Here is a 13,944-nt window from a genome sequence, read left to right as displayed (position 1 = left end):
TGAGTCGATGCCAGAGCATCGACGCCACCAGTTGGTTAATCACTAAAGCCCGTCCCCTGAAGGAAAGCACTTTCAGCAGACCCGACCACGACCTCAGTCTCGCAGCCACCTTGTCCTCCAACTCCACCCAGTTGGCTGCGACCGAGGTCTCCGCGGGGCTCAGGTGGACTCCCAGGTATTTGAAGCCGTCCGCGCTCCACTGGAACTGCTGGAGCGCGACAGGGAGGGAGTCCACCCGCCAGGGACCCACCAATAACCCGGAGCACTTGTCCCAGTTGATCCTGGCAGAGGAAGCGGCAGAGTAGACGCTCTGGCAGCTCCGCATCCTCTCCAGGTCAACCGGGTCGGAGGCCACCAGGAGCACGTCGTCGGCGTAGGCCGACAGGACCACCCTCGTGTCCGACGCGCCGAGCGCCAACCCCGTGAGCCTCCTGCGTAGGAGGCAGAGGAAGGGCTCGATGCACAGCGCGTACAGTTGTCCGGACAGAGGGCAGCCCTGACGCACTCCTCTCCCAAACGCGAGGGGCGCGGTCAGGGACCAGTTGACCTTCAACAGGCACTCGGCAGAGGCGTAGAGCATCCGGAACAGGCCGACGAAACGCGGCCCGAATCCGAATGCCCGCAGGGTTCCGAAGAGATACTCGTGATCCACCCGGTCGAACGCCTTCTCTTGGTCGAGAGACAAGAAGGCGACCGACCGACCGGTCCTCCTGCAGTAGTGCAGCAGGTCCCGAACCAGGAAGATGTTATCGAAAATCGTCCGGTTCGGGACCGTGTAGGACTGGTCGGGGTGGATCACGTCTGCCAGCACGGACTTGAGCCTCAAGGAGGCGGCCTTGGCCACGATTTTATAGTCCGTGCATAGCAGCGAGACCGGGCGCCAGTTCTTCAGGCAGCGGAGATCCCCCTTCTTGGGCAGGAGCGTGATCACCGCCCGCCTCATCGAAAGGGGCATCTCCCCGGTCTCGTAGGCTTCCGCCAGGACCCGCGCAAAGGCGGGCCCCAGCAAGTCCCAAAACTTTTTGAAGAACTCCACGGTCAGCCCGTCGATGCCCGGCGATTTGTTATAGGGCATCCGACTGAGGGCGTCGGAGAGCTCGGCCAGGGTCAGCTGGCCCTCGAACTCGTCCCTGACGCCCTCGCCGACCGTGGGAAGCCCATCCCACAGAACCCTGCACGCGTCGGAGTCGACGGGATCCGGAGAGAAGAGGTCAGAGTAAAAGGCTCTGGCCCTCTCGTTCACGCTCTCCGGATCCGTCAGAAGGGAGCCGTCGTCTGCCAGGAGGCAGGTGATGGTCCTGCGGTCTCCCTTCTTTTTCTCCAACGCGTAGAAGAAGTGTGAGCCGCGGTCCATCTCCCGGAGGAACTGGGTCCGCGAGCGCACAAACGCCCCCCGGGACCGCTGGAGCTGCAGGTCCCGCAGGGTGCTCTTCTTCTCTACGTACGCGCTCTGCTCGAGTGGGTCCCCGCGAGCCAGGCGGCTCTCCAGATCGAGCGGCTGGAAAGGGAGCCTGCTCGCGCCCCTCGTGTACTCCTGACAGAAGATCTTGATCTGCGCTTTCCCCACGTCCCACCACTGACGCCACGTGGGGAAGCGAGATCGTCTGCCGTGCCAGACCGTCCAAAAGTCCCGGAAAGACTGCTCAAAGCGCTCGTCCTCCAACAAGGCGTTGTTAAAGTGCCAGTAGGCGGAGGTGTGCCCGACTGGCACCAGGGCCACCGCCACGGCCACCAGGTTGTGGTCCGTGAATGGCGCCGGCCTGATGTCGGAGGAGCGAACGCAGTGAGCGTGGTTCCTGGTGACGTAGAACCTGTCGATCCGGGACTGAGACACCCGCCCCTCCCTCACCCTGGTGAAGGTGAAGGCGGGGACGTCCGGGTGATGCCAACGCCAGATGTCGACCAGAGAGAGCTGAGCGGTCAGCTCTCTCAGAGCTGCCGACGAGAGAGGGTAGTGCTCTTGAGCCCCCACCCTGTCCGCGGCCTCGAGGGTGCAGTTGAAATCACCCCCGAGGACCACGCACTCGTCGGCGCCGATGTTGTTCATGTAGGTCGACATCCGGCGAAAGAACTGGACCCTCGCCGGACCCGTGGACGGCGCGTACACGTTCACCAGGTGAACGATACTGTCGCCGTCCCGGATCCGGTGGTGTAACAGACGGCCCGGCTCGACGTCTACCACATCGAGTACCGTGGGAAGAAAGGACCCGGAGAAGAGCGTCGCCACCCCACAGGAGGTGCCGGTGAGATGGCTGAACGACACTCTCCCCCCCCACTCCAGAAGCCAGCTGGCTTCCGTCTCTGGAGTCGTGTGGGTTTCCTGCAGGAAGCACACAGAGTAACCCCCTTTTTTCAGGAAGGAGATTACCTGGGCCCTGCGGAAAGGGTCCCTACACCCGTTGACGTTCACGGTACCGATGTGATACATGATCTTCTGTCAGGAGTTGTCGGTGATGCTCACGGGAGATCCTGAGTTCTCCCGAAGCTCACCAACTGGTCGTGTAACTTTCGGGCCCGAATGTGCACGTTCGAGCCCGAAGTTTTGTTGGCGTGGCTGGCCCTGAGGAAGGACCTCACAGAGGTTAGGACCCTCTGGAAGTCCCCCCATTTGTCCAGGGCCAGCTGTACCTTGTCCCTGCGGTGGATGGTGGCCTCCAAGAACTCCAGGAGTTCCGCCGCAGGGATGTCAGGGAGAGAGACGGACGGAACCTCCGAGCCCACGCTGCCCGTGGACTCGGTATCCTCCTCCCTCTCCCTCAGCTCTCCATCGCCCCCCTCGCGATGGTAAAGCACAACGCACTCACGTTGGTGGGTGAGCGCGTTGCGCCTTATTTTGAGCTTCACCGGTCCTCCCTGCGCCCCACCCCCAGGGGACGCGACGGGAGAGACCGGCGGAGGGACCCTCGCGGGGACCGTCTGCACCCTCGATTTCGGGGGCGCAGATGGACGCTCGGCGTACGCCGCCGAGCCAGATGGTTTCATCCCCGCTCTGGGTCCCTCCTTTGAGGTCCGAGGCACGGTCTCAGGCCCGTCCTCTTTCCTCGAAGGAAGGGGATCCACCCTCTCGGGTCCTTCCCCTCCCTCCCCTAGAGAAAGGGGATACACCCTTTCGGGTCCTTCCCCTTCCTCCGCATCAGTCACCGGGACCGCCTCGGACGATGTTTCCCCCCCGACGGACGCGCAAGGGCCGGAGCCCTCGTCGCCGCCGGAAAGGGAAGCTCGAGGCGGTTGGTCTTTCAGGGGCTCCTCCCGTGCCCCCTCGGTGACTGGAACCGGTCCCTCGGTGTTGGGTCGGGGACCGGTTTTTTGGCCCCGTTGCACTTCGGGGAGGGGATCTACCGTGAGGGCACCACCTTCTGCCCTCTTTGGTTCTTCCCCTCCCTTCCGCGCTCCGGAGACCAATGTAAGCGCGGGCTCCGCAGAGCCCGCCGCTGCCTCAGGGGGTGTTTTCTCGTCCCCCTCCGCGGCAGCACGAGGGCCGAAACCCCCGTCGCCGCGAGAGAGGGAAGTCTGAGGCAGCTCTTGTTGTGTTTGGGGGGGCTCAGCTCCCCCCTCCGACCCCTTGGCGGGGGTCGCTTGCATGGGCTCCGCGTTGTCTGCGGAGCCCACGCTTGCCTCGGGAGCCGAATCCGCCTCCTCCACGGAGGCGGGAGCCCGAGGCAGTTCTTTTTGTGGAAGGGGTGGTTCTTCCCCCCCCTCCGACCCCTCAGCCGGGGCCGCTTGCATGGGCTCCGCGTTGTCTGCGGAGCCCACGCCTGCCTCGGGAGCCTGAGGCAGCTCTTGTTCTGGGAGGGGTTGTTCTCCCCACCCCTCTGGCCCCTCAGCGGGGGTCGCCTGCATGGGCTCCGCGTTATCTGCGGAGCCCACGCCTGCCTCGGGAGCTGGTTCCGCCGCCCCCTCCTCGGCAACACAGGGTTCAGGACCCGTGTCGCCGTCGGAGGAAGGCGGTGCCCGAGGCAGGTGTTGTGTCGGGGGACCCTCCTGCGCCCCCTCGGCGACCTCCGCTGCTTCCGAGGTCTTAAATGTGACTGGGAGGGGATCTACCCGAAGGGCTTCTTTTGCCCTCGCGGGTTCCTCCCTCCCCTTTGGCCTCTTGGCAGGGGCCTCTTCCATGGGCTCCGCACATTCTGCAGAGCCCCGGACCGCCTCGGGGGATGGATTCTTCTCCCCCTCTGTGGCATTACGAGGGCCGGAGCCCTCGTTGCCGGCAGAGGGGGGACGCCGAGGCGGTCGTTTTGGTTTTAGGGGGCCCTCTTTCGCCCCCCCGGGGACCCCCACCGTGAGGCCGTTACAGGTGCACTTGCGTGCACACGTGGGGAGGCGTGCCTGCGCCTTCCTCTTCCCCCTGAGGCTGCCGGAGGCTGTCCCCTGCCCTGCCACGGCGACGGGGAGTTCACCTCCGGCAGCTTCTCTCTCCTCACTCCCGGGGGTGAGGTGTTTTGTTTTGCGGGTGGCTTTGCCGCCCTGCCTCGCGGGGGGAGCCGTGGGGGGAGTCTCCTTATCAGGGACTCCCCCTGACCCACCGCCAGATGGTGCGGCGGCGGGCTTTGTCTCCCCCCGCTTGGCCTCCCCCGTGGACCTGGCCGCCACCTTCATTTTGCGGCGGGCGACCAAGGTCCATTCGGCGGCCTTCTCCCCCGACGCGCTTTCAGGAGGCGCGGAGGGTCCGGCCACCTCGGGGGCCTTCTCTCCCTTTCCCCCCTCAGATGTTTCTGGGAGGGGGGCGGGTGCCTTTTTGCCCCCCTTCTCTGTGGGCCTCTTGGAAGGCCCCGGGGGCGAGGTGGACTCGGAGGGGCGCGGTGCTGGCGCGGGTGTCTTTGCGCCCTGCTGGAGCTTGGGGCACCTCTTTTTCTGGTGCCCCAGCTCCTTGCAGTGGTAGCACCGCACCTCCTCCGAGGAATAAAAGATTACATAATTGGTCCCCTGAAAGGGGACCACAAAGTTTCCCTCCACGGCGTCCCTCCCCGCCAGGTGGATGGTCACCTGGCGTCTGAAGGACAGCACGTGGCGGAGGGGCTGGTCTTTGCACCCTAGGGGGATGGGGTGGATGCCCGTTTTTAGCTCCCCTAGGGCCTGAAGATGGGGCTTCAGGAGGTCGCCCTTCAAGAAAGGCGGGACGTTCGAGAGGACGACCCTGCTGCCCAACCCCTCCAAGGGTTCTATGGGGAAATACATTCCCCCGACGGCGAGACCCCTCTCAATAGCGGTGTTCGTGGCGGCCTCAGATTTGAGAAAGAAGACGGCCTTGCCGTACATCTTTGAGGCCGCCACGATGGTTGATGGTCCGACCACCTTGGCCATGGCTTTCACCATGGCCTCTATTGAGAGGGTGTCCTTCAGGAGGCACCTGACCCCGTGCCTCCTGGTCATATTTTTAAAGGGGGCTGCAGCCTCCCCTGCAGCCACCTGTGCCCACTTTTTGGGGGCTTGAGGAGCTTGCCCACTCATTGTTTAATTTAATTTTTTATTTAGTTATTAAACAAACAAACAATAAATCAAAATAAAACAAACAATTGTACACCCCTGCACTCCAATAGTGCAGGGGCACACAGAACACAATTTTTTTTTTTTTAAATAATTAAAGAAACAAAAAATAAAACAAACAACAAAAAATATTTATTTATTTTTAAAACAAGAAAAATAAAAATTCACACACACAAAAAGAAAAATAAAACAAAAAAACACAAAGTTTTTTTTTTTTTTTTTTTTTTAACAAACGTATTTGTTTATTTTTTAAAACAAATAAACAAATACAAATCACACACCCCTGCACCCCAATAGTGCAGGGGTAAAAGAAAAATTCAAAAATAAATCAAAGTTTAAAACTAAAAAATAGCTTTAAACTTAAAAGAAAATCAAAAACTAAACTAAGGGCAAACAAAGGAGCACATGGCCTGTGCTCCTTGCCTGCCCTTCCCCCACTCTGCACAAGGCAGAAGCAGGGGATTAAAACAAAAGGATTTTTAAAACTAAAACTAAAACAGTGTAATGATTAAAAATGATTTTAAAATAAACTAAAGAAAGTGCTCTTTAATATAAAATTAAAATGCAAAGAAAAGAAACAAGTTTAAATGAAGTAAAAATTAAAAGAACAAAACAAACAAAAGAAAAAACAGGCCAAAATGGCCGCCCTCCTACACTTGCAAACAAAGCAAGTGTAGGAGAACAAAAGAAAAAAGAAATAAAAATGTGCTTTAAAAACAATAAATAAAAGTTTTAACTAACAAAAAAGGTGCCCTGCTGCTTTAGAAAAAAGATCAAATCAAAAGATTTTGAAAATAAAAAGTTGAACACACTGTTTTAATTACTTTTAGCAGGAGCTCTCCTCACGCGCGACTGCTCTCACTCAAGGGTACAGCAGCAGCAGTGTCCCCCACCTGGGATTGAACCCATTCTGTGTTTCATGGGCCTAGCTTTTATCATATTGACAATTTTTATCACTTCTTGCAGCAGCTGGTTAAAAACAAGTGCTTCACGGTAAAGCATGCAACGGCATTTGGAGATTTTGTCTTTATAAAAGCTACAACACCATTACATTTGCCGGTCATAGCAGCCGCACCGTCGATGTGTGGAAGTGTGCACACTCCCACACATCGAGACCAATCTATTTCCTCACCAGTTGTTCTCTCTAGTAATTCTTTACGGAAAAGGAATTATTCGACAGATTCCCCCCCTTCTATAAACCTTACATATACGAATAGCTGTGCAGCATTTGCAACGTCTGTACTTTCATCTAACTGCAAGGCAAAGTACAGGCTAGCACGCAACCAATCCAAAAGATGAGCAGAAACATCTTTTGCCATGTCACATATCCTTCGGGACACAGTGTTGTTTGACAATGGCTCCACTTCAATTTTTTTGGCTGCTTCTTCAACCAGTATTTCACAAACAATATCTACTGTCACTGGCAAAATGAACTCTTCCCCAATTGAATGCGTTTTTTTTTTGTGCGAGCAATGTGGTATGAGGCTAGAAAATACGCCTTTAAGGCTCTCTCTGGAACAGTAACGTGCTGCTTAAAAGTACTCACTTGTTTTAAAATTTGGGATTCCTTTCTTTTAAAAAAATCTATAGATTTCCCAGCTTCATTTGGGTGTTTTTGTTGTAAATGCCGTTTCAACTTTGATGGCTTGAGGCATTCATTAGATAGGATTTCAAAGCACATCACACATTTTGGGTAATCAAGGCCGTCTTTCTTCGTAATGCAAGAAAACCCGAAGTGAATGTACTCAGCATCATATTTTTGAGATTTTGATTTTGATGCCTTCACGGAGGATGCCTGCTCGTTTGTACAGGTGGTTCTTGTACTCAGCATCATATTTTTGAGATTTTGATTTTGATGCCTTCACGGAGGATGCCTGCTCGTTTGTTCAGGTGGTTCTTGTACTCAGCATCATATTTTTGAGATTTTGATTTTGATGCCTTCACGGAGGATGCCTGCTCGTTTGTACAGGTGGTTCTTGTACTCAGCATCATATTTTTGAGATTTTGATTTTGATGCCTTCACGGAGGATGCCTGCTTGTTTGTACAGGTGATTCTTGTGGCACTGGTACTCATGGAAGCATCACTGCATTTGTTTTCTTCCTCAGGCTCTTTTCGTTGGCGTTTCAGAAACCGCTCCATTTTGACTGTTATAATCTTTCGAGTTCTCACTGTACATGTGCAGAAGTGGAATGTTTTATTTTATCAACAGCGGGGGAAGAAAATATATCGAAAAAATTTTAAAAAAACAAATTTAAAATCGTATTGTGAGAAATCTTGCTTTATATTTAATTGTAGTAGTCTCATTATGTAAATTGCATAAATATAGCTGTTTATCCATCCATCCATCCATTATCAATCCGCTTCTCCTGGTGAGGGTTGCGGCTATATTTGTTATTTAAATTGTAATTGCAATTCACCCCGCTTTTGTGATAATGGTACATACTCTAAGCACGAAACAAGCAACCAGGGACATTCAAAGTACATATGCAGGGCAGGGGGCGCAAGGGCAAGAGCAAGATTTGTTTATTTAACTTTTAAGATTTGCTTTTAAATATTTCACACATCATTTTCTTTTGTTCAGTAATTTTACATATTTTGCTGTGGACCCCCTGAAGCTTCGCCGCAGACCCCAGTTTGGTAACCCCTGAGTTACTGTATTCCCTCAGTTTTCAAGTACCTGCACAACCCATTCAAGTACAATACATACAATAACATCTCAAATCTGTTTCTTATACAGTACACCTTACCACACAAAAAGCTTCTTTTAAACTAAAAGAGATAAATACAGCTAGATTGAAAATCCTGCCTGTCACACAATACTACTCAGTTTCATAGTGAAATTGGATTAGAAAACGCTACATATTTCTTGCAATTCATTTGTAGTTACTAAATACAATTTCTTCAACTAACTAACTATCCCGTTTGACACGAATATGTATTTTTCAATATACAGCTATGGCCAAAGGTTTTGTATCACCTAGAATTTTAGCATTGATATCGCAAAAGTCTACCGGAAGCCATAACAGTAGTACAGTATTTCATGTTAGATTTCAAAATGTCTAATTTTTCAATTTTTGTCAGTTTTTCATAAAGTATTTGGGAAACTACAAAGTGGTTTGTAATTCATTATATTAATGTAACATTATTCAGCAGGTTTAATTCCACTTTATGAAGCTAAATGAGCTCATTCTATAGGGTGATGCCAACCTTTTGGCAATAACTGTAAATAGTAAACACACATATGTGTTGGTGGTCATAATAAAATATAATTGACTTTAAAATGACTTGAGCTGCCTCTCTCGGTAGATGGAATGCTATGAAAACTATGTAAAGCTAAGTAGTCTACTAGCTTTCTGAGCACGGCAGTAATGAATATATAGAACGAAAAATAGTGGGTTTTTTTACCTGCAAAACTTGCAAACATCAGAATCGTAATCATGCACTGAGTTAATATGCATTAATACAGGGGCAGCCTTGTTTCTAGCAGATCGACTCTTCAGTACATGAAAATTCTCCAAAAAGGTGAATAACAAAAGTTATTGTATTTCTTGCTCTTATTGTATTACTTGTATTGTAACACTTGGTATGTATTTGCTTACGATTGTAAGTCGCCCTGGATAAGGGCGTCTGCTAAGAAATAAATAATAATAATAATAATAAATACATGTTCCTAAACGCAGACATTATGCTAGGAATTGATACCGTTAAGACGCATCTCATTCTTTGCCTGGTCTGAGGCACGTGTTTTTATGATGCCGATAAGGGTCAATTAACGGCACAATACAGATTCATCAATCAGACGAATAATATGCTAATCACAAAATTGGTCTCTAGGGCACGTTATTCTAACGTCACAATGTTTTTTGACGGTAAACGCTGTTTATTCATCACCTGATGAAATACTGTCATGTTAAACACTATTACTGGCACGATAAGTTTTATCAATATGGGCCAGAGTGATAAGGGTATGGAATTGAGCCAGAATCACTTGAATCCTTTAACCCTTAAAGTTAAGCATTTTTTATTATGTATTCTGCTCAGAGATACATGTATAAAAATGTGTTATTCTATGACCCAAGGGACCTTACAATACTTCCTTAAAGTTTTGCTGAAAAATATTGATGTTTGGGAAAATTACAAGATATTGTTTCACCAGAGTGATTGCAATGACATAATACTTTATAAGCAGTAATGGACAATACTCTCGATTATTTTCTCAAAATAAATATTTATAAATAAAATAATAGTTACTCATTCCATTATTATCAGTATCGTTTCTTGATATTTATAAATGTTGTAATAACATATATGTGATACAGAATTAATGTTCTAATATAATTGTAAGTCAAATACAGCACATTTGCAGTGTTTCCCCCTTTTTTTATTAGCTCTAAACAAGTTTCTGTGATGTTTTGTGTCTGCTTTTGTCTCTGCCGAGCTGCTGTAAACTGTCTCCGCCCTTTAGACACTAAATGCCCCTCTCAGTGACATCACACAAAACAACCTACCAGGAAGTGAATGTCAGTCCCTCCCCTATCCATTGATATGTGTTTCAAGCCTGTACTGCAAAGTACGGTGGCCCTGTAACGATCGGTGCCCCTGTAACGATACGGTGGCCCTGTAACGGTCCTAGAAGCCCACTTCAGTATGAGCGTGTTAACACAATCCCGGTGCTTAAAGGGTTAAGATCCAACATGACAAAGTTTTGAGATCAATCAGCCACTAGGAACTGGACCATCTTAAATGGACCGAATGTCCTCCTCTCACCCGTACATTTTTGTATGTTCTTATAAAATATCGGTGCAAAGGCTGTTATCGTGTTCACCAAGGAAGACAGATGAACAGACTGACCCACACACATAAGGTTTCCCATTTTTGGAATGAGGACCCTAAAAAATGATCTCAAAGCGTTTTACAAAAATCGCAACATTGAACAGTGAATCCTAGAATTATGGATGCGGAAAGACAGATGGTTTCAAAGCCGACGTTATAGATGAAAGTTTTCGAGCAATATCATTGTTTGTCCCTGAGCTGTGGGTCAGTTACAATTCACATATGACATCATACCTCAGGAGCTCTGACTCATTGCCCTTGACATGAGAATGCCTAATGCCCATTTTCTCCAATTACTCTGGGAAGCAGGCAACACACCAGAACTCATTTGGGGACTCAGACTGGCTCTTGCTAACACAAACCATGTGTTTAAACTCAGATAAGATGTAATCTGACTGCACACCATCATGAGGGCAATAAAGTCCTAAACTCAGTCACAAGCAATTGAAAGTAGCTCATTTCTTCATCAAACGGCTGGTCAACAAGCCTTCTAAATGACCCTTTATAAAACACACATATGGATATATACTGTTAGGATTTTAAAACACATTGATTGTGTGACTAATGCACTGGTAACATCTCCTACCCATAGCTGATAGGGTATAAAAAACAAAACCGCACATCACAAATTCTTAGCCTCTGGTATTAGGTCAGTAATGGAGGGAGAGAGTCAATGGAAGGCCTTCAGGTGCTAATATGGCATTATCTGTTCTAAATGCAAATTAGAATTAAAAACCTACTGGCCTACAAAACGTTGCTTGTTGTCTTGTATCCAGTGACAACAGATAAACAGCACACAGCTATTCAACATGGAAAATAAGAGTTCAAAAGACAAAGGGCCTGTAGAGGAGCTTAAAGCTTTTCAAGGACAAGGGTGTGCTGTCATGGTGTAAGTGTTACCTGTGCTTCCTTGTCATGCTCAGATAGTATCTGTCCATTTCCAGAACTCTCTGTTTTTCACTCCCTCTTTACCATTCAATGCAAGTGTTGATGTACTTGGAAATAGGGATGGGTTTGCACCACTGTTTTCAGGTTCTCAGCAGTAAATCAGCATTTGAAGCTGTACACCTGTAAGATGTGAAAGTCAATGAGATATGTAGTAATATGTATTTTGTTGTCCAGTGGCTATAACCGTGCTTACCGGTGTAGATTTCAGCCTCCAGTGGGTCCTCCACCTTCTTGTGCTGTATGATGAAGTCTGATATCTTGCATCCTATAACAGGCTCGATGTCCAGCCACTCCATCGCTACCATGGTGCTTGATGGCTCCAGGTTAGGTGCCAGTCGTAGTCTGCAGATTTAAACACACAATTAGAAAGCATGACACCATTGACTCGCCCTGCATGCCGCGCAGCAGTGACTTTACTGTAGGAGTCACCGGGAACCTCATTGATATGTTTATCTTTTCATTCGACCTTTGGGTGACAGAACCGCTAAGCTGCCCACACAAAGCACTGAGTCAGCTGGGTAATATTACAGACTTACATTATAGCAATAAGGAGAATATAGCTGAAAAAAAAAAACTGCAATAAGAATGGATAGACACATCATGTAAACTGCTTTGTTTTTACACTTTGGTAACAATTGAGTTGATACTTCCGGAGCCTTCCAGAATGACAATCGATTGATTGCCAGCACAGGGATGTCCGGACACAAGCAGTGCTATATCCCTGGGGCTTACTCTGCTTTGGGGGTCGTCATCCTAGACCTAGAGGGGAGGCAGTATTGGAAATCTATGGCACTTTGTCACTACAGTTAGTGGTGAGGGTTGTGTGGGATGCAGCAGTTTGCCTTACTCTGAATGGGCATCGTGGCATTTTAATGGTCCATTGTTTATTTTAATTGCTTCCTTTAGTGACATTGGATGGGGTAAAACAAAGACATTGCAACTGATATCATTTAATGTATTTATAGTTACCGTTATGGAAGTAGGTAATGGTAGAAATAAGGTTTTACAATCAACTAAAGTGATGAGAGCAAGTCCGATATGCAGAACAGGGCAGATCATGAAAGAAGCAGGCTCGTTTGCACAAGCAGTTATAAAGCTTTAACCTCTCCTTACTGGCAGCACTCTGTTCTGACGGTGCACAGGCCTACACTTGAGGATATTAAAAGAGATCCAATGTAGGGCCGCAACTAAACACCTACCAGGCTTCTATGTACAGCACTATACCTCGGCTGTGCAGTTGAAAGTAACCAATGTAAAATGAAGTACCGTAAAGTCATCTAGCAAAACGAAAATGACAGATTGGTACCTCTCCTGCTACAAGTTATTAAATGACATCACCTTTCCATTCAGTACATTTAATAGGGAAAGGATTGTAATTTGTATGTAAGTGAATGAGATACCCCCACTGTTTAAAAATGTAAGACAAGAAATCAACTCCCCTGCGCTGCTGTTTTTGTGGCAATGGGATCGAAACAGGCGTGGTATTTAAAGGTGAACTCATTTCAATCAATAGAATAGACCCAATGTCTTCCCATAAAATATACATCCTGGAGTGCTGGTTTAAAGGGTGTGATAGTTCATCTAATTCAAGTAGCATTTTTACTTATGGTAGGAAGCCTTTCGGTGGACAAATACTGTAATTGTGAATTCTTGAGGATTTAAAATCCATATATTACTATTAGTGGTATCTGGTGTAGATATGGTTTTACAAAAAGCTGTATAATGAGGGTTACTGGCCAGCACAGCACTTTATAAATTATGGATCCATAAAATGTTTGACTTTTAATGCCAACAGCATCCTGGGTATTACTGTTCACTCTTTAATTTTATCACTGACTACAGAGAGAGAGAGAGAGAGAGAGAGAGAGAGAGAGAGAGAGAGAGAGAGAGAGAGAGAGAGATTGTAGCTGAAAAGTAAAATGGGTTTAATAAAGCCTAAAAGAAAGTCTGAATGCTCTTTCAGACCGGATAATGAAAATGCCACTGCTTGAGTGAAAAAAACAGGACTGGATTTGATGCTTTGTAATCCTAGCAATCCATACAGCAAAGCTCTCCCAGGATCAGCAGGGGAACAGTGTCTCTCTACTGAACAGGAACCATTAAGAGAGAATAGCTGTAGTGCTCACTTCCTGCAGTCTTCCATATTAATAATAAATGAGCATTCGCCTCTTGCAATTAGAAACGATAGCGGCAGCTGGACTGTACATCTCCCAGAGAAGTGAAGACCGGTCAAACGAACATTATAGCAGAGAGCTCAGTTTTGCTGATATACTGGAAGCATTAAATATTGAAAGGAAGTCTTCAGTTCCCACTGTGCACGTGAGCGACTCTCCTGAAACCCCTCTTCGGCAGGTACTACCATTAGAGGAAAGAGCTGCTGGTGCAAAGCTGTGCCAGCCTGGGAGGAGATTGCATTATCTAGTGAATCCACAATCACATGAGATGTAGACTGGCAATATGAGAGGCAAAGACAATAGAACACATTCATTCATTCTTGCACACAATAAATTAATTAAATAAATGTGTATGGTGTGTATATGAATAGTAATAATGCATTATACTTTGAAGGCAACAATTAAAATGAATTAAAATGAATTAATAAAAAACAAACATTGCGGTTATACTACTTCAGATCATTTATAAGGTTAGTTTCAGATTATCTTGCTAGTAGTGTTTGT

General features: G+C 48.1%; 1 protein-coding gene across 2 annotated transcripts in view; it reads right to left on the bottom strand.

Moving 5' to 3' along the window:
• Positions 1-13,944, bottom strand: part of LOC117422289 (astrotactin-2-like) — a 643,010-nt gene that overhangs the window by 149,946 nt on the left and 479,120 nt on the right. For both annotated transcript variants that reach the window (XR_009307362.1, XM_058987183.1), the window contains exon 18: positions 11,460-11,608. Coding sequence is in view for 1 of the 2 variants with exons in the window: in XM_058987183.1 (XP_058843166.1) it covers positions 11,460-11,608 (149 nt within the window). In the remaining variant the exon portion in view is untranslated. The remainder of the gene's footprint in view (positions 1-11,459; positions 11,609-13,944) is intronic.

The sequence above is a fragment of the Acipenser ruthenus genome, chromosome 15, assembly GCF_902713425.1.
Source record: "Acipenser ruthenus chromosome 15, fAciRut3.2 maternal haplotype, whole genome shotgun sequence".
Taxonomy (NCBI): Eukaryota; Metazoa; Chordata; class Actinopteri; order Acipenseriformes; family Acipenseridae; genus Acipenser; species Acipenser ruthenus.
This window is presented reverse-complemented; position numbering and strand designations above follow the sequence as displayed.